Source organism: Buteo buteo, chromosome 12, assembly GCF_964188355.1.
Source record: "Buteo buteo chromosome 12, bButBut1.hap1.1, whole genome shotgun sequence".
Lineage (NCBI taxonomy): Eukaryota > Metazoa > Chordata > Aves > Accipitriformes > Accipitridae > Buteo > Buteo buteo.
In genome coordinates, this window is record NC_134182.1 from 43,436,731 (window position 1) to 43,456,885 (window position 20,155).

At 52.6% G+C, this 20,155-nt stretch overlaps 1 protein-coding gene across 5 annotated transcripts in view; it reads left to right on the forward strand.

Moving 5' to 3' along the window:
• OGDH (oxoglutarate dehydrogenase) overlaps nucleotides 1-20,155 on the forward strand; it is a 35,580-nt gene that overhangs the window by 7,618 nt on the left and 7,807 nt on the right. The window contains exons 3-10 of one of the 5 annotated variants that reach the window (XM_075043809.1): nucleotides 3,041-3,229; nucleotides 8,464-8,554; nucleotides 13,717-13,761; nucleotides 16,162-16,277; nucleotides 17,466-17,620; nucleotides 18,062-18,208; nucleotides 18,689-18,779; nucleotides 19,758-19,937. In XM_075043809.1, coding sequence (XP_074899910.1) covers nucleotides 3,041-3,229; nucleotides 8,464-8,554; nucleotides 13,717-13,761; nucleotides 16,162-16,277; nucleotides 17,466-17,620; nucleotides 18,062-18,208; nucleotides 18,689-18,779; nucleotides 19,758-19,937 — 1,014 coding nt within the window. Of the gene's footprint in view, nucleotides 1-3,038; nucleotides 3,230-8,463; nucleotides 8,555-8,683; nucleotides 8,787-13,716; nucleotides 13,762-16,161; nucleotides 16,278-17,465; nucleotides 17,621-18,061; nucleotides 18,209-18,688; nucleotides 18,780-19,757; nucleotides 19,938-20,155 lie in introns of those variants that run through there. The other 4 variants (XM_075043808.1, XM_075043812.1, XM_075043810.1 and 1 more) reach the window with 4 other exon arrangements.

Here is a 20,155-nt window from a genome sequence, read left to right on the forward strand (position 1 = left end):
CATGCGTGCCTGACCTCTGAGCTGGCTTTGTGGCGGAGGCTGGGACACAGCAGTCTGAGTCCACACCCTTCTCCAGGAACTGAGACTGATAAACGAAGTGAAAGATGCTGGTTTCGCTTGGTGAGCTGTTTTTGGGGCTGTTCTCGACAGAGAAGCCTGTGGTGTGTTCCGCTCTCAGAGATGAGCTCAAAATCCCTCTAAAGCCTGAACTATCGGGGCTTGCTGTGGTCAGCTGGCTCTCCCATCCTGCTTTGCCAGTGCACTAGCAGCAGCACAGAGGAGCACCGGGAAAGCCGGCTGTGGTGGGACGTGCGGCTGTGGGACAGTCACAGCAGGGACCGGGGGTTGTTAGTATTTAGCGTGCTGAGACCTGGGGGCTGCCTGCATGCTTAAGAGCAGGGAGATACTGCTTTGTGTCCTCTTGGTAAAAATGAGGTGAAACTGAGCTCTCTTATAGCCTGCATATATATATATATATATATGTATAATACACTATATGTGTGTGTATATCTACAGGGTATAAGAGGCGGAGGAGTGTTTGCAGGGCTGCCGTGCGCACAGAGAGGGTCGGAGGGGAATAACCTGATGACCTTTATTACTGCTGTTACCTTTGGCAAGTGCTGGATTAAGGCAAAGTCCTTCCTGCAATATAGCAGGATAACACTGATGGGGCTGTTCAGCCTCTCCCATGGGATATGTGAGCTCCAGAGGCACCTCCGCGGGTCACCAGAAACCCCTGGGGTGGCCCTCAAATACTCTTGAATTCGAAACCACATCAGCAGCTTGAAAGATGGTGTTTTTATAGCGCTTATCAGGGCCACAGCTTTCAGCGGGGGCAAAGCCTGCAGTCAGGTAGCCTGAAATACTCTGTAATTACATTGGGCAATAAAGCATTTAGCGAAAGTGCCTGAGCTGACTGAGCTGGTGCCACACCTTGTTTGGAGAGCTTAAAATGAACTTTGTCTTTCAGAACAGAAGCAAATTGCATCTCCAAGAGGCTAATATTGTTGAATGTCAGAAGGGAAGAGGTTGTAAAGGCCGCACATCTGCCTTCTGGCTCTGTCCCTGTCCCCCCAGCACTGCTGCCAGTGCCCTCCCTGGGCTAGCAGATGCTCCCTTTCTCTTGCCTGTCTTTATCTTTCAGTACATTGAACAACCTTAAACCACCAAGCAAAGCAGCCAGCCAGATTCCTCCCCATCCCAAGGGCATGGAACCCATCCTGGGGTGCTCGTCCCTCCCACTCGCAGGAGCCGATGGCTTCTGCCGATGGCTTCTGGGGCACCCATCGGCTTTGTGAGCCTGGGGAAGGGGATGGGCTTGGGCTGCTCTCACCAGTGGCCAGGAGTGAGGATCATACAAAAAGCAGCTCTCCCTCTTTTCCTACTGAAATTTCCTTTAGCAGACAGCAATCAGAACAGGATCGGGTGTTTTCTGTCTTTTGCTTTTTGGTTTTTGGATGGTTTTGGTTTGGTTTTGTTGTTTGTTTTTTTTCCTTTGGGGGAGCTATTGTTTATCAGTTACAGTGCCAAATTGTTCCAGATTTTATTTATGTTCCTTCAGCGTGACCTGTTTCTAAATTTAATCACCTTGCACAGCCGTGTGATGGGGTGTCTGGGTAAATCTGGGCTGGAAATAGCTTTCTGGGGCATTTGATGGGCACTGCAGCCGGAGGAGCTCCAGGGAAGGGGGAGAGCTGGTGCTCCTCTGGCACAGGTCAGGTTTTCAGTTCCCTCCACCCTGCTACCAGGGTACAAAAGCTGCTTTTTCTGCTCCAAACCACCACCAGAGCTGCTCTGACGGCTCTTTTTGGCTTGGTTCAAACACGCTGAGGTTGGCTGGGCAATGCTTCACCCGTCTCTGCATCACCGAGGTTGGGTTTGGTGCTCTCCGCAGACACGAGGTTCAGGGGCGTGCAGGATGCTCAGCGCTGAGCTCTTGCTCCCGGTCACTGGGGAGACCCTTGGGCTGAAACCAGCGTGCAAAGCCAATGAGATTTGTTTGCTCTAGCTGGTGTCTCGGGTACGTGCAGGCATGCAGATGCCGCTCCGCCTTGCCTTCATCCTTTGCTATCGCTCAGTGGCACGTGGGAAACGGGCAGGGGTGGGAGTGTGACAGGAGGACGTGGCTTGGACTTTGCTCAGCTGGTCTCTCCCCTTCCCCAGGTCTGTGGCTGCTTCTCTAAGTAGACAGATTAACTTGGCTTTGGCCTGGGATGCTTCTGGGCTCTTCAGGCAGTGCTGGATAAGTACCACAAAGTTACACCAAGTCCATTCAGGGCTTTTTTTCGGGTTTTTGCTTTGTTTTCTTAACACCTAGAAATGCCCATCTGCGGGGGGGACAGGAGCAGAGGTGATACCTGCCTTGCTAAGGGCATGGGAGAGCTGGCACAGAAGTATCCACATAGCGCTGGCATCGGTGTCGCTGAAAGGATGGGGAAAAATTGAAGAGGGGACAGAAAAAGAGAAAAGCCATTGCTGGTTGAGGGCTGTACAGCACAGCTTATGCTGGGACTTGGATCTCAGGCCATTTAGACCACAGAAAAGAGGAAGAGGTGTATTTGATTACAGGGCAAAAATATTTTTCAGAAAATATCGTGGGTATTTAGAGGACAGCCTCCTGCCCTGGAGAGATGCAAACAAGAGCTGGAAGACCAGGCTGGGGCTCATTGCTCAGAGTAGCGGTTTTGAGAGCTGAGCCAGGGGAGGGCTGTCACCCGTGTCCTGTCCTGAGCGCTGCTACCAAGGGAGGGGGGGGTCTGGGGAGGGTCTCATGCCAAAAGAAACAATCCAGATGAATGGAAAGTAGGATAGTGGTGTAACTGGAATAGCGGGAGAGCTTTAGTACTCTCCTGTCCAAGGCAGGTGGGTGCCTTCGGCAGCAGCTGCATGGAGCTGCAGCGCAAGGCAGGAGGCAGCTCTGCCCTTGGGGGATTTTACTCCCCACTGTGGCAACAGAGCTGAGATCCCACTAACCTCGAGTGAGGAGGTGTTTGGGTCGTGGGTAATGACCCTGTCGCCTCTCTTCTTTCCCTTTTCCTAGTCATGGGACATCTTCTTTCGCAATGCCAATGCCGGAGCTGCTCCAGGCACCGCTTACCAAAGCCCCCCTCCACTGAGTACCAGGCTTTCCACACTGTCCCAAGCCCAGTTCCTGGTTCAAGCACAGCCAAACGTAGATAAACTGGTGGAGGACCATCTCGCAGTGCAATCACTCATCAGGGCATATCAGGTAAGGAGACGGGCTTTGCACCGAGGAGGAGCATGTCCACCGTAGAGGGGCATGCGGTGGCTGAGGTGGGCTGGAGTTAGTGCAGTTGATGCACGTGTTTTGCATGGAGAGCGTGCGGGATGCGTGCTGGGCTGCCTGGTTTTTAACAGGAGCTGCTGATCTGTTGGGGCAGAAGCTCAGCTGATGCTTTGCTGGACAATAGGAAGATTAAAGCTATTGTCGCCCAAACAGAGCAATTATAGTGGCAGGGAGGGGGAGGTCTTCTCCACACAGGGTGGTTTGCTGGCTTCTAGAATGATGCTCCTCCGCTGTCGGCTCCTGCCATGCTCAGCGGTGGTGTGGGAAACACATTCTGCTTTCCCCATGTTGCTGAGAGAACTCCTGAGGTCCTAAAATAAAAGTTCAGGAAACATTTCCTTATGATTTGTGACCTGGAAGAGGGCTATGGTGCTGCTGGACTGCAACTCAGACCGATGCTGCCAAAGTCAGCCTTTTGGGAGAAACAAGTTTCGAGCAGGAAGGAAACATCCTCCAGCTAGGGGATGGCCAGCCAATATTTTAACTCAAGAGAACATTTAAATGTGTTTCTACATCTGTGTCATACTTTCACTTTTGGTTGCACTCTAGTTTGTCAAGTGTGAGGGCTCTAATTGGGGCTGTGGTGAGAATTTAACAAACCCAGCTGCTGTGGAGGTGTGACCATGGTCTTCTCACCTACTCCTGCAAAGAAGCACCCGCTCAGGTGTGGGGAAAATCCAGTGTACAAGGCCACAGGTTAAGGCAAGAACTGCAGCACAGGGCAAGTCCAAAGGTCTGCCCAGCCTTGGCCCTGCTCTCTGGCTTGAAGAAAGTGCCCCTGCCCAGCCCACCACTGCAGCAGAGGTACCGACATCAATGCTGAGGCACTGCCCTGCTTTTCTTTAAGAAGGGGAAGCTGGGACATGTTTGTGAGGACAAACATGGAGGTGACCACCCTGCCAGCTCTTTCCAGCTTGGGCAGATCTGGCGTGGTGAGCTGTTTCTAAAGGCTGTGCAGCTCTCACTGGTGGAACAAGCGGGCAAGTGCCAAGTTCAAACAAGTGGTGACTGATGTAGTTGGAAGCAGCAGCTCCAAGTCAGTGATTTGAAAGCAAAATCCGTAACCTCTTCTGCATTCCCATCACTTCCTCAGTCTCTGAATGGCAGCACTGGGAGTTGATTGCTCTTGGATGTATTTTTCTAAGCTGTCTGCAGTGAGAAGCCCACCTCCCTTCCTACCCCGGTGTCACTGTAGGGCTGTAGCTGCAGTGGCGTGTCCACGTGGGGAAGTTCAGCACAGTGGATGGAGGTACGAAAGAGTAGGAAGGCAGGAAGAAGCCCTGCTGGTGATGGGTAGTTTAAAACCATTATCCCTTGTTCTATTGCTACACACCCTACTTAAAAGTCTGTCCCCATCTGTAAAGCCCCCTTTAAGTACTGAAAGGCTGCAATAAGGTCTCCCTGGAGCCTTCTCTTCTCCAGGCAGAACACCCCCAACTCTCTCAGCCTTTCCTCACAGGAGAGGTGTTCCAGCCCTGGGATCATTTTTGCGGCCTCCTCTGGGCCTGCTCCAACAGGTCCGTGTCTTTCTTGCGCTGGGGACCCCAGAGCTGGATGCAGTGCTTCAGGTGGGGTCTCAGGAGAGTGGATGAGAGGGGGAGAATCCCTTCTCTCGACCTGCTGGCCATGATTCCTTGGATGCAGCCCAGGATACGGTTGGCTTTCTGGGCTGCAAGCGCACATTGCCGGCTCATGTCCAGCTTTTCATCCACCAATACCCCCATGTCCTTCTCCACAGGGCTGTTCTCAATCCACTCATTTCCCAGCCTGTATTTGTGCTTGGGATTGACCCAACCTAGGTGCAGGACCTTGCACTTGGCCTGTACTTGGCCTGTAGAACTTCATGAGGTTCACACAGGTCCACCTTTCTAGCCTGTCCAGGTCCTTCTGGATGGCATCCCTTCCCTCTAGAGTATCAGCCATGCCACTCAGCTCAGTGCCATCAGCAAACTTGTTGACGGTGCACTTGATCCTGCTGTCCATGTCACCGACAAAGATGTTAATACTGGCCCCAGTGTGGACCCCGGAGGGACGCCACTCATCACTGGTCTCCACCCAGACATTGAATTGTTGACTGCAACTCTTTGAGTGCAACCATCCAGCCAGTTCCTTATCCAACGGGTGGTCCACCCATCAAATTCAGGTCTCTCTACTTTAGAGACAAGGATGTTGTGTGGGACAGTATCAAATGCTTTGCACAAGTCCAGGCAGATGACATCAGTTGCTCTTCCCTTATCCACCAATGCTGTAACCACGTCGTAGAAGGCCACCGAGTTTGTCAGGCACGATTTGCCCTTAGTGAAGCCATGCTGGCTGTCACCAACCACCTCTCTGTTTTCCATGTACCCTATCGTAGTTTCCAGGAGGATCTGCTTCATGATCTTGTCAGGCACAGAGGTGAGACTGACTGGCCTGTAATTCCTTGGTTCTTCCTTTCTTCCCTTTTTAAAAACGCAGGTTATTTTTCCCCTTTTCCAGTCACTGGGAACCTCACCAGACTGCCATGACTTTTAAAATGTGAGGGATAGTGGCTTAGCAACTTCATCTGCCAGTTCCTTCGGGACCCTTGGACGCATCTCCTTAGGTCTGATGGACTTTTGCACATTCAGGTTCCTTAGATGGTCTTGAACCTGATCTTCTCCTATGGTAGGTGGTACTTCATTCTCCCAGTCACTGCCTTTGGATTCTGTGAATTGGGTGGTGTGGCTAGAGCACTTCGTGGTGAAGACCAAGGTAAAAATTTGTTGAGTACCTCAGCCTTTTCCATGGCGGTTGTTGCCAGGTCTCCTGTTTTGCTTATCGGGGATACGGTTTCTTTCATCTTCCTTTGTTGTCCGAGGTACCCGAAGAAGCCCTTCTTGTTATTTTTTACATCCCGAGCCAAGTTCAGCTCCAGCTGTGCCTTGGCTTTCCTGATCCCTTCCCTGCACTCTTGGGCCATATCCGTAAAATCTCCCCAGGATGTGTATCCCTGCCTCCACTGCTTATGCATTTTGGTTTTGTGTTTTACTTTGGCTAACAGGTCTTGACTTAGCCAAGCTGGCCTCCTGCCTCTCTTATCCAACTTCTCACATGTCAGGACTGAGAGCTCTTGCACCCTAAGAAAAATGCCTTTAAATATCTCCCAGCTCTCGTTCGCTCCTTTGCCTCCAAGGGCAGTTTCCCAAGGGATCCCACGCACTGGTGCCCTAAACAGCTGAAAGTTTGCCTTTCTGAAGTTTAGGGTCCTGACTCTACTTTTTATGCGTCTTGTACCCCTCAAGATTGAGAATTCCCCCAGAGCGTGATCGCTGCAGCCCAGGCTACCTCCAGTCTTGACCTCTCCGGTAAGTTCTTCCACATTAGTGAGCAACAGGTCCTCTGTGCCTCTCCTCTGGTTGGGCTCTCCATCATCTCTATTTAGGAATTTGTCCTCAGTGCACTCCAGTAGTTTCCTGGACTGCTTGCAGTTCGCTGTGCTGCTTTTTCAGCAGATGTCTGGGTGGTTGAAGTCCCCTATCAGGATCAGGGCCTGAGAGCATGATGCTTGCTGCAAATATCTGCTGTGGTCTTGTTTTGGGCTGGGGGCTTCTTGTTTCAGCTTGTGTTGCATGTGGAGAAAAACAAGCAGGATGGCTCCTACGGGGGAAAAGACCTTCTCTTTGCTCCAGCCACACTGATATGAGGATTTGCTGCGTACCTGCAAACTGCCAAGTTGACCTCAAAGCCACTGGGCGCCCCCGGCTCAAAGCTGTTTGCCGGACAAAGTGGCCTCCTGGTCCCGGTGAGAGCATCCTGGCTGTGGGGAACAGTGTGGTGAACTTGCATCCTGCCGACTGCTAAATGATGTGCTAGCCCCCCTGCTCTGTCACAAGACGAACAAGCAAATAGTTCTCAGACAAAGCTGGCCTAGAAGAAGAGCTTTCCGTGTGGCCACCAGTGCTCAGGGACATGTTGTCATCTGGCCCTGCTTTCTTAACAGTTTGCCTTAATGTCGATGGCTGATTTCAGGGTCTTTGGCTAGTAAACCCACAAAAATCCTTTCCTAAAATCCCCTTGGGATACTCTGAATAGGAATGCCTTTCTGGTAAATAAGATCAGATCAGTGTGTCTGGTTTGTACACGACGTTTAGTAATCCCCTCGTATACAAGTGATTTTTCTAACTGGTAACAGATTTGATGGCTGGGAGTATCGTTTTCACAAAGTCAAGAAGGCATTGCACCCCATACCATGGCAGTAGTGTTTTCTGCCTTGCTCGCAGTGTAGCTGAGCCTGAAGCTTCGAGAGCAGGAGCTGTCAAGAAATAAACCATGGCTTGCCAATTGGAGAGTGCTGGCTGCTGAGATGAATTGAGTTTGCCCAGCGAGATGCGCTGCGGTCCATCTGTGGGCACCTCCTCCTGTGAGGGCGAAAAGCAAAACTCCTCATTACCTCTCATTATTCTCTGTGGCTCCCGATGTGGATTCAAACCCAGCATGGTGATTCCGGGCCTGACTGCCGCCACCAGGAACCATCAAGGCTCTCTTGGTGCCAAAGCTCTTTGGTATTGCCACACCTGCCCCTTCCCTGAAAAGTGCTCCAAGTCCTGCTGTAGGCTCCTCTCTCCAAAAGGATACTGTGAGCTGCTGACCTCTGATAGCACAGACAGGCACATGTTCTTTAGACATGTTCCTCTGCCTTTCAGAAGCCACTGCTGCTGGTGGCAACGCTTGTTTTCTCTGCCACGTTGGCAAGAGAGCACCTAGATCTGCCAAAATCTGGAAAACTGCCCCTTCATTTGCTATGATGCTTAGGAGGAAACCATAAGTGTGGAGCTACTGCATCTGTAGAAAGGAGGTGCTCGGACTGGACACCGGGAAAGTGGTGGGAGACCCTCGGACCTCAATTTTGGAACGTCTCTGCTGTGAAGGAGGTTGCCTTCCCCCTGTCTGTCCCACCGAAGCCTGGCTTCAGGCAGAGCAGAGCAGTCCTTGCAGCTGATGGCACTCACACCTACATGCTGTAGTTGAAAGTAAACCCAACTTCTCCAGGCTTTAGTTGCAGCCAGAAATTGGGGTGGCTCTGCAGAAAATGCAAAGAGGGAAACTGCATGTCTTTTTTGTTGTTGTTGTTGTTGTTTAAGGAATGTCTCTTTGACTAACTTGTTTTAATGACTAATCTGTGTTGTTGCTTCCAGGTCAGGGGTCATCACATTGCAAAGCTTGATCCTCTCGGCATTAGTTGTGTAAATTTTGATGATGCGCCAGTAACTGTTTCTCCAAACGTCGGTGAGAATTACTCTGCAAATTAATTCTAATGTAATTTAACTTTTTTACCCCTCCCCTCTTTTGTTTTTCTCCCTTTCCCCTCTCCCTCTTGGTACCTGTTCTCCTTTCCATTCCTGGCCCATTTCATAGATTCGAGGGCATCATGTAGCACAACTCGACCCACTGGGCATCTTGGATGCAGATCTGGACTCCTCCCTTCCAGCCGATATTATCACATCCACAGACAAACTGGGTGAGGGCTTTGAGAGCAGTTAGTGCTGCATTGCTTGAGCTCCTCTCTCTTTCACAGCTTTGTAGGTAGATTGCTTCACAGTAAGGGGGGAAAGGTCTTAAGTTTCCTTAGTAATGATCACTCTAAATTTATAGCCGACCGGCCACCGTGGAGCAGTTCTGCCCCCCTCCGGCTGTCCCGGCGAATGGGTCTTGTGCCAAAACCCTATTGCTCGGCTCATGTTTCTCCTCCAACTGGTGCTAATTAATTAAGTCATTGAACTCGCTCATCCACAGGAGTGGAAGCAATTGCATCTTCCAGAAGGACAAAGCAGAGAGGTTTTGTGTTGGTGAGAGCTGGAGGTCTGTTCCCTCAGCTCCTCTTGCTGCTCTTGGGGGCCCCGGGAGCCAGGGGCAATGGGCTGGCTTCCCCTCTGTGGGGCTGAGAAGCGCCTCTTGGCGTGTCCCTGCAACAATGCCCTGCCCTCCTTCTCTCCCAGCTTGCTGCAGCATCTGTAAATCCCTTAATTGCCCCCTTTTTCCAGGACTGAGCTGTAAGTCCCTGCTGGTGATCATAACAAGGAAGCTTTGGGATGCGTTCCCGTCCAAGTAGAGAGGTGGAAATCCCAATGCCTTTGAGTGAAAGATGCATGAGTGTTGCACAAAAGCGTGTGTGGTGCTTAGGACTTGAAATCCTAATCTGAAAGTGCTTAAACTCAGCACCTCTCAACGTGTTTTAGATTTGATCTCCGTAGTACGCTGCCATTCTTCTAGCTAGAATGAGGTCGCGGCGCTGAGCTCTTTCACCTCGCTGGTGCTTTCCAAGGGTTGTTACCCTGGCACTACAAGCGCTCAAGAGGCATGCTTCTAACTTAGAGTAGAGCAGCAGTAATGATTACTAACCTCGCACAACTGAAACAGCTGATCAGAGCGTGCGGTGCATGTAAACGATCTTGATTTCTTGTTCAGCTGCCAGCACAGGGACACCAGCCCTGGACCTGCTGGACCTTCATACAGGATTGCGTGTACTGGGAGTGGCAGGGAGGGATTAGGTTTTGGTTGTCCCTGCTTGCAGGATGATGGGGAAGCTGCTTCCTCCCAAGGTCTGGACTTCTGATGTGCTTGTCTGGAGGACCAAGCCCTGGCTGTGCCTTGGGAGCTGGCTGGCTCTGGGTTGGAGCAAGCCCTGTGCTTGGGAGGATTTGATGGGAAGAGGTGGGGACATGATGGCCATGAACCCAGTCACAGGAGAGGACGCAAGTGCTCAGAGTCGACACTGCAAGGGGAGCAGGGAGACTTTTTTAGGTGACTTTGAAGCTACTCCCAGTGGCAGGGGAGAGGAAACGCTGGGGAAAGCCTTCTCTAGCTCAGGGCTTTTGGCCTCTGCTGTGGGTGCTCTGGTCCTTCTGAAGCAGAGCAGCAGAGAAGAGCCCTGCAGCCCCATGCCTGGTGGATGTGTTTCCCTTTTGGGAGGAGAGCAGGAGCTATGTGAAACCCAGAACCGGACGGCTGCGAGTGGTTGCAGTGACTGCTCTCCCTCACAAGAAAAGGGAGCTGCGTGTGGGGAGCAGTTACTGTACTGCTCAGTAATTCATAGATTCACAGAGTGGTCTGGGTTGGAAGGGACCTTCAGAGGTCACCTAGTCCAACCCCCCTGGTGTAAGCAGGGACATCTTTCACTAGATCACGTTGCTCAAAGCCCCCTCCAACCTGACCTTGAACACTTCCAGGGGTGGGGCATCCACAGCTTCTCTGGATAACCTGTTCCAGTGTCTCACCACCCTCAGTGTAAAAAACCTTCTTCCCTGTGTCCAATCTAAACCTACCCTCTTTCACTTTGAAACTGTTGTCCCTGGTCCTGTCACTACAGGCCCTGGTAGAGTCTCTCTCCATCTTTCTCATAAGCCCCCTTTGTATACCAAAAGGCCGCAGTTAAGGTCTCCCCGGAGCCTTCTCTTCTCCAGGTGGAACACCCCCAACTCTCTCAGCCTTTCCTCATAGGAGAGGTGTTCCAGCGCTGGGATCATTTTTGTGGCCTCCTCTGGGCCCGCTCCAACAGGTCCATGTCTTTCTTGCGCTGGGGACCCCAGAGCTGGATGCAGTGCTTCAGGTGGGGTCTCAGGAGAGTGGGAGAATCCCTTCCCTTGACCTGCTGGCCATGATTCTTTGGATGCAGCCCAGGATACGGTTGGCTTTCTGGGCTGCAAGTGCACATTGCCGGCTCATGTCCGGTTTGTCACCCACCAGCACCTCCAAGTCCTTCTCTGCAGGGCTGCTCTCCATCCATCCATCCCATCTATCCGTGCCCCAGTCTGTGCTGGAAATGGGGATTGCCCCGACCCTCGCACTTGGCGTTGTTGAACTTCGTGAACTTCACAGAGGCCCACTCCTCCAGCCTGCCCTGGTCCCTCTGGATGGCATCTCTTCGCTCCAGCATATCAACTGCACCACTCAGCTTGGTGTCACCTGCAGCTTGGCTGAGGGTGCTCTCGATCTCACTATCTATGCCATCAACAAAGATATTAACCTGTATCGGTCCCAGGACAGACTTCTGAGGGACACTGCTCCTTACTGGTTTCCACTTGGACATTGAACTGACGGGTCTGCTTCAATGGGGAAAGTCAGTTCAGAGGGCTTTTATTCTGCTTTGACCGTGTGCTCCAGCAGCGTCCTTGCTTCAGAGGAAGAAGAGCCCAAAGCGATCCAAGAGCAGGTCCTCCCTTGGAGCCCTAACTGCAGAGCTGGGCTGACAGCATCATCACAGCTGTAACAGAATCTGGGTAAAGCAGTATAAGCTCCATTTTTCCTGCTCCCTCAGGGTGAGCGGTCATGAGCCCAGCAGCGTGACCCAGCATGGCTCGCTGTGGTGGAAAGTGTTCAGGCATGGCTGGTCTGTAGGGATCGGCTGGAATTGAATCTTAGCCCACGATCTCTGTGTCTGAGCCAGGCGTTAAGCTTTATTTCTGTTTCTTTGTGGCTTTCATACGAAGATAACTGTCATTGCGGTTCCTGGTGTTGATTTAATTACCAGGAATCCATTAATTTGTAGTCCTGGGAACAAGCTATGCTGGTATCAGCCGCTAGCTCACGCTGGAGTTGTGTCCCATGGTAGGACCCCAGACTCAAATGGCTGTGTTTAATCAAAGGAGGCTTTATTATCTTGCTGTAAGTATTATTTATACTGAATCAATTTTCCCCTGGTATTCTTATCCTAGAAAACCTCATCTGGTCAATATTAAAATACAATTTGGTGAACAGAACTTGCAAACAATGCTCAGCAAGAGGGGAGGAGAGCAGCGCTGGAGCAGAGCATGGGCTGAGCTCTGGCCTAGCCTAAGATCGGGTGTCGCCTGCTTGTGGCAGAGAAAGCCAATTTCTAAGCAGATCCTGCTGGCTTTTTTTGCTTTGAAAGAGTATTTCTTAACACTTGACAGAGCAGTTAATAACAGGAGTGGTTTTGAAACTTGGAAACAATCTTGTTTCCTCTTTCTGAGCAGTGAAATCCTTAAAGGTCAGCTTTTGTGGTGTGAGCTCTGCTGCCAACAACTTAAACCGTGGCTGAGCAGTGCTGTAATTCAAAGGAGTTGCATGGTTAATCTCGGAAATTGATCTTTCTTCTCAATTGCCTTTTGTTTAGCAACTGGTTTGTGTCTGGTTTGGAAGCTCTCTTTGGATTAAGCAGTGTGAACTTTGGAGAAAATGTAAGGGAGAGAAAGCCTGCCTGGGGGTACTCGGTCTGATGAGTGGTGGAGCTGGAGCCACCATATTCTTCTTTCTCTAGTCTTTTCTTTTTAAAAAACAAAATAATCTCATTCTGGTATTCTACTGCAGCTGATCTGGCATGGTAAGTGGTGTAAAACAAGGACAAGGTGACTGCAGAAACTTTACGTGAACTGTCCAAGGAAATAATACTTTAGCATGCTGAAATCTCAGTGGTGCGTGGAAGGCGGTGTGTGTCTGAGCGTCCATCCCTGTCTGTCTGTCTTTCCATGGAAAGCAGCTGCTCCTGCCTCTTGCCCAGGGGAACTGATGGAAATCGTTCTCCAGCTCGGGAAGAGCCAGGCAAGACCCTGCGGGCGGATAGGCTGGGAGGGCTGCCACCTCCCCTTTCCCCAGTTTGAGACCTTGCTAACCAAACGTCTCACCTAAATGTATGATTTTTCCCCACTGACCAAAAGGAGAAGTGTCTTTCTTGTAACCCAGGTGAGATTGAGGCACTCGGGTCACCTAACCTAGCTGGGAAGCGCAGCTCCGGTGACGCACGCTGCTGCTGCTCCCGCAGCCCTGCCTGCATCCGGCATGGTGTCCTGGTGCTCCCACCCGTGCCGAGCATGCTCGAGAAATGATGGCGTTGTGCGTGCCTGCCTTACCATTGGTCTTCCTCATTAATGGCCCGCTTATTAACACCCCAGTCCCCCTCCTGCCTGTATGTAGGCAGCAGTGGTGCCTCCTTGGGGGTGACCTTGAAATCCTCCCGGTAGCGACGAGCAGAGCAAAACCCTCCAGGAGCAGATGGTGGTGGGAGGCAGCTCCCTGCTCTGCAGAGGATAACGCTCCCCTTGATGCAGCTTGATGGGAAGATGCGTTTTGGTCATAGCAGGTGAAGATGCCATGCTGGGCAGTCTCCCTCTCTTGGCAGGAGTGTGTACATGCGAGGAGATCTCAAACCATGCAGCTCAACTGCTCCCCAGTGTCTGATGCCCCTGTTCCCCTCCCTTCTCCTCTCTCCTCTTGCCAGACTTTCCACCAGTATTTCTTTTCCGCCTAGGCCGTAGTCATCCTCCATCCCAACCCTTTTGCCTCTGATGATTTTTGACTGTATTTTAAATACTGTATTTTTTTGACTTGTGCTTTCCATGACTAGTTTTCACGGTTCCAGGGGTTTTTTTTACTAACTTTCACTGCGTCTCTCTATCTTCTCCCTTTCTGCACCCCCCTCCTGCCCACCCCAGATCTCGCAGTGTTCAAGGAGCGGCTGAGAGTGTTAACAGTAGGAGGTATGCAATTAATGAGCCTTTAACCCTCTGGAGTGCAGGACTCTCTTTGAATAGGTTATTCTGGGCATGAACCAAGCTGGTAAAGCGGTCCCCTCCTGTCTCACACCACTCTTGAGTTTTGTAACATGTTTATTTTTAATTTGTCCTGCTAAAAGTCTCGATGTAGGTGCTTGGTTAATGATGCTTCACCTGTAGAGATCCCCAATTTAGAGCCTCGCTGGCCTTTCCCATACTGTGTGTTTGCATGCCTAGCTTGCTAGAGTACACGTTTTGTTGTGAACATTAATTTTATGAGGCCTCAATCTCCCCAGTTAGTTCAAGTCTCCTAAAAATCCAAGCTGTCTTCTCCTGACTCTGCCCTAGTTTTGTCATGGTGAAAATTTGTCAGCTCATCCCTAACCTTCTTCCTCCCTCTGATGGTATTGCTGCCTATAAATACTAAGCACTGTCAAAAAAGCTGGCAGGCTGCAGCAAAGCAGAAGCAGAGATGCTTAGAGCCCTGAAAACTCCTTGTAAAATCCGATACCCCCCAAAGTGTGCCTGAGTCTTCAGACTGGCGTGGCAGAGCGAGCTGAAGCCCTGTGCTGCGGGGCTGGCAGCTGCCGAGGCTTCCCTGAAACCTCCAGCCAGCAGCTTAACTGGGATGCTCTATACTAATGCTGCCTCTCTCCAGGACTTCTCTTTGGATAGAAACCACAGAGAAGTCCTGGAGACACAGGGCCAAACTGTCAGCTCCTGCCAGGAGAGCGAGCTTCGGTGCTCCCAGGCACGGCTCGGGAGCTCAGCTCCCTGGTGTCTGGCTTAATTCCTTCCCAGGGGACCAGCAGCATCCAGGAGGGTGATGTGGGCAGAGGAGGGCATGGATGGCAGTGGCAACCAGGAAAACCTCTGCTCTGGGCTTGATGTGGGTGTTCCCAGCCTCTGGCAAGCACCGTCCTCAAGGCTGCACAGGGACGAGCCGTGGCCAGCCCCGTCTCCAGCTCATCCTCTATTCCTGACCAGAGTGCAAGGGATAGCTCTTTTAAAATTAAGTTCAAGGAGGGCCAGCTCTGGAAGGGCCAATTTTTGGTCCACAGGAAGGTGGATTATGCTGCCCTGCAGCGTTTAGGGGGTGGCATCCCCCGTACCTTCCCTAAAAGAGACCCCAGATGGGGCGTTGGACTGGTTTGGAGGGAGCTGGGAGGAGCGGTGGTAACTCTGCCTCTTCTGTGGCTCCTGCCCTGGGTTAGAAGACACCTTGAAACCTGGCTCTGTTGGGAGTTTGGGGGGGGACGAACAGGGGCCCGAGGGAGGTGTTAGGGCTCTGGGCTGGTAGCATGCAGCTCTGCTCATCCGCCCTCCTTCCAGCAAAGGTGCTGCTTCAAAAGGGTCTTGGGACTTCCCAGTCCCCTTCCTGGCTCTGCTTCTGCCTTGCCGCATCAGTTCAGCGAGTTCATTTTACCTCCTCCTCTGTGCCTCAGTTTCCCCAAAGAAAACCATGAGCTTCAGCGGGCACTGAGGCACCTCCGGAGGCTTTGGGGTACCGTGGAACTGCTGCGGGCCCTGGCAGGGACTTGCCGACTCTGTAACAGCAGCAGGCGGTGTCGGGGCTCATCTGCAGCTCTAAAACCTGACCTTTGGCTCTGAACCCTGCTTAGCACCTTCTCCAGGCACAGCCCAGCTCCCTGCAGCCCCTCGTGCCATTTGTGGGAGCCACCTACGAACCACGAGGTGCCAGCACCAAAAAGGAGGGGGTTTGCTGAGCAGAGCTAGGCTAAACCCCTAATTAAAAGGCTGTTAATTGGGCCGAGGGGGTATCTGGGCAGCAAAACCCCCAAGGGGCCAGCTGGCTGCCCCTATCCCGGGCTGAGCTATTCAGGAGAGTCCGTCGCAGAGCCCTGATGCCATTTTCTCTCTTGCTTCTCTTTCTCTCCCTCTTTGGGGTTTGTCTGCTTTAACCATTTCCTTCTCCGTGTTGACTCCTCATTTTTAATTCCCACTGTGTGGTGACACCTCCGTTGTGCTCGGTGACTCCTCAATTCCTGTGTCTTTTCTCTCCCCTCTGTTACAATTTGTGGTGTATTTTTTGTGTTCTTGGGGCTACAAACTTCCTGACTCACCCTGGATTTTAATTGCCAATTTACATGCGTATATATATTGCTTTGTGTTTTGTTTCCTGCGTTACCTTTCATAATAACCTTGTTGTTCTGTGCTTAATGTCTTTTTGTTTAATTACCGCTTGGTTTTTATCCATATAAACCTCCTTTTATGCTTATTTTTGGTTTTATGCTGCTTTTTTTTTTTGTCCCTTCCCCACCTCTCCCAAATGCACCCGGTCCCTGCGTGACGGTGTCTCCCCCGCCCCTCTTTCTTCCTTCTCTCTCTTGCTTTCGCTTGTCCCACCCATGAAAAATCCTGCAGGCTTTTATGGGCTGGACGAATCTGACCTTGACAAGGTCTTCCACTTGCCCACAACCACTTTCATCGGTGGAAATGAATCGGCTCTTCCGCTCCGGGAAATCATCCGTCGCCTGGAGGTGAGGAGGGCAGGGAGGGCTGCGAGAGACCTGTTTGCAGCCTGGGGTGGGGCAGAGCAGTTGCTTTTTGAAGGTCCTGAGCCCTGCTGCTGCCCGCAGCCTGGGCCAACCGGCAGATTTTAAGCTTTTCAGGTTGGCAGCTGCTCCTCGGTGTTTGCCCCACTCGTAGCAGCTGCCCCGTGTTATCTGCTCATATCTGATCACCTCCAGCTTCATGCTGCGTTGGAGCAACGCATTTGGTCTACCCAAGGTGGAGCAAACCCCAGGCAACTAAATATTGCATTTTTGGAAACCTCTCCAGCTATATTTTCCAGTTTAAAGCAGCAGATGGTGCTGGGAGAGCACAGGAGTGGGCTGGAGGCAGGCGATACCCCCTCTGTGCACTGCAGTAGTGCTGCTGCCCTGCGTGGAGGGTCTTGGTGCAGGAGCAGCTCCAACCTGGGGCTGCAGCTTCCAGCTCTTGCAGCCGGTTCCCCTTTCCTGCCAAATTTCATACCTTCCTCTGCCTGGTCTGAGAGTGCAGACAGCTCCCAGGCAAGCTGCAGGCTTGCTCAGATGGTCTCTGCTGAGACAGGTTGACCTTGGGAGAAGCAAAGCTGTGCTGACATTTGAGATAAGCTGCAAGAAGAGGCTCCTTATTTGTTGGGGAAGGTTTTCCCTGCCATATGAAGCAGGGTTGTGGACCTGGTCACAGCTGATGCCACCAAGAGGGAAAATCTTGCCTCCGAGGTGGATGTAAAGGACTCAAGGGTCTGATCCTGGGCTCCTCAGGGAAAGGAAATTAAACATTTTGATGCTGGGTCATGTGCAGCGTCCAAGCTGCCCCGCAGCATCCTGGGACGTCCCCCATGGCGTCCGCTTTCCCCGCAAGACAGGTCAAACCAGGCTCCCAAAATGGGGCTGGCGTGGTGCTGGCTGCCAGGCACTGCTCACGGGTCCCCCCCCAGGCTACCATCGTAGGCAGCACTTGTCCCTGTTCAGGCAGCGTGGTGTGGGTGCCAGACAGGAGGGTTTGTGTCTCCACTGGTGCAGGAGGGCTCTTTGTCTTGCTGAAAGGTTAAAGAGGGAAATGAGAGTCCTTGGCCTCATGGTCTGATACAATGCCACGTGTGCCTGTCTTTGCGGGGGGTGAGAAGGTGCTAAAGCCCTGGCTGTTGTCTCACAGCCCTTCTTCTCCCGTCGGGGCAGATGGCGTACTGCCAGCACATCGGTGTGGAGTTCATGTTTATCAATGACCTGGAGCAGTGCCAGTGGATCCGGCAGAAGTTTGAGACCCCGGGCATCATGCAGTTCACCAATGAAGAGAAACGCACGCTGCTGGCCAGGCTGGTCCGCTCTACCAGGTACCCCAGGGGGCTGTTCACCACCTCCTTATCTTCCCTTGCTGCCCGGGGTGGTTTGCTCCCAGCTGGCACGACACGGTCACCACCTGAGTCACATCTTGACGTCATCTGTCGCGGTCCGCTTAATCATCAGGGTGACGCCAGTGAGCTGCCAGGCTGGCAGGCTCAGGTGCTGGCAAAGAGCCCGAAAACATGGATGATCCTGAAAGAAAAGGTCTAAAAATAAGGTTTAAGTGCAGTACAGTGATGGGGTGGGGGAGCGGCCAGCTGGGTTCTGCGGGAGGGTACGGGGGTGACCGGGAAGGCTGTCAGGCTGCTGCGTGATGCCTGCTTACGCATCACTTGGTGCTGTGGCTCCCTCGCTGCAGTCTTCATCCTTTCTCTGGTTTCTGCCCACAGCTGTAGCCCTGGCACTGATCCCTCTCTCCCTTTGCCTTCCAGGTTTGAGGAGTTTCTCCATCGGAAGTGGTCTTCGGAGAAGCGTTTTGGTCTGGAGGGCTGTGAAGTGCTGATCCCAGCCTTAAAGACCATCATTGATAAGTCGAGTGAGAAGGGAGTGGATTATGTTATCATGGGGATGCCCCACAGGTAACCCTGCCTCTCTCCACGGCGGTGCTTGGGGCGCGGAGAAGGGGGATGCTGCTGGGGTTCGGTACTGGAGGGCACACTGTTTTTTGCCATCATCTAACTGGTCTTGGCTGGTAGGGCACCTTAGCTGGAGAGTTGAGGCCTTGGCTGCTATCCGCTCATCGTGGTGTTTTCAGCTTCAGCTCGTTTGTAAATTCATCTGGAGAGGGGTCATGGCTCGAGTGACAGAGCTGGAATCCCAGAGGAGGATTCGGCCTGCCTGCTCTGGGGCAGCTGTCGGGATGCAGTGGCGGCCAGTCCATCCCCAGGCTGAGGTCTGCAGTCTCCTTGAGACCCCCCTCCCCGGGTGACCCTACAGCTGTCGCAGGAGGAGTGGGGTTGTTGCACCACCTCTGCGTGATGGGGGGGAGTAGCAGGTCACCATCAGCACTCGATGCCCGGCTGGCACTGCTGGTTGCCAACAAGGTCTTGCTTTTGCAGGGGACGCCTGAATGTTCTTGCCAATGTGATCAGGAAAGAGCTGGAGCAGATCTTCTGTCAGTTCGACTCCAAGCTGGAAGCTGCTGATGAGGCGAGTCTCCTCCTCTGCCCATAGCAGGTTGCTGTTGCCTGTCCCTATGCGGTCCCCGAAGGCCGTGGCCATGCAGCATGAGCTGGATTGTGCCACTGTGTGTGCTGTCACTCTGTGGCATCAGCTTTGCAAGGATTTCCACGTTGCACGTGCACCCATGCGACTGAAGCCTTCGTGTCGATGCCAGTGTTGGTCTGTCCTTGCCTGTCCTGGGGGTGACGTGTGCCCTGGCCACTGCCAGTGTCTCCAGCGCGGGCTGGTCAGTCAGTGACTCTCCATGGGTGTAAAGCAGCCTTGGGGTGAATGACGAGGTGAGGGTAAGGCGGCCAGGAACAGAGGTTGGCGTGTACCCTTGCAGCAGCCCCTGGTCCCCATATGGGGCCCTAAAGCAGCTCCAAAAGCCCCGAGGCTCAAATCACTTGTGCCACAGGCTCTGTCACTGCGACGCAATCATGCTCCAAAGCTTCCAGCATCATAAGCTGGGGTGATTTGGCTTTTGGAGAGCTGGGCTGGGTTGGCTTTATCCTGCTATGCCCTTCAGGTGGGGTTTCGAGGTGAGCAAGCAGCAGCCTGGGGCGTCGAGGTGCCCTGACTGGGAGGTGCGGCATGTCTTAAGGGGTGCCAGGGATGGCTGTACTGCCGCAGCGCAGTCAGAGTTCGGATGAGCATTACCTGTTTTCCAGTGTCTTCCCCAAACCCAACACACTTGATTCTTCCCCTGCACCAAGAACCTTACCTAGATGGGCTTGATGCATATCTGAGGTTTGTTGGCAGTTTGGCACCTGGAACTGGCTGCTTTGGCTTCGCTGGCTGCCAGGTCAGCTCCTAAAGTGAGTGCCTGCTGCTTTCTGCCAGTCCCTCCAGAAAATGCCCCCTTCTTCCAGCCCTTGGGGTCAACGCTGCCCTGCCTCAAGTCTCCTTCCATGCCCCAAAAGCTGCTCGCATTCCTGGGGGTGACTCTCCTCTCCCATCCATCAGGGCTCCGGTGATGTGAAGTACCACCTGGGAATGTACCACCGGCGGATTAACCGTGTCACTGACAGGAACATCACCCTTTCCTTGGTGGCAAATCCTTCTCACTTGGAGGCGGCTGATCCCGTTGTTCAAGGCAAGACTAAAGCAGAGCAGTTTTACTGCGGGGACACGGAAGGGAAGAAGGTGAGTGGTGCTGAGATGCCCACAGTGAAGTGGCCTGGGCTGGACAGGGTTTGGTGGGAGGCAGGCTAGTGGGAAAGTGAAGAAACGCGGCTCGTTTTTGTTTGCTGTGCCCCTTCCCCTTCTGTCACACTGTTATTACCCTGACTTTGCTCCCCCATCCTTCTCTGCTGTCTTTGGGGATAACTTCGCTAGGAGCTCACCCACCCCGGGCTCCCATT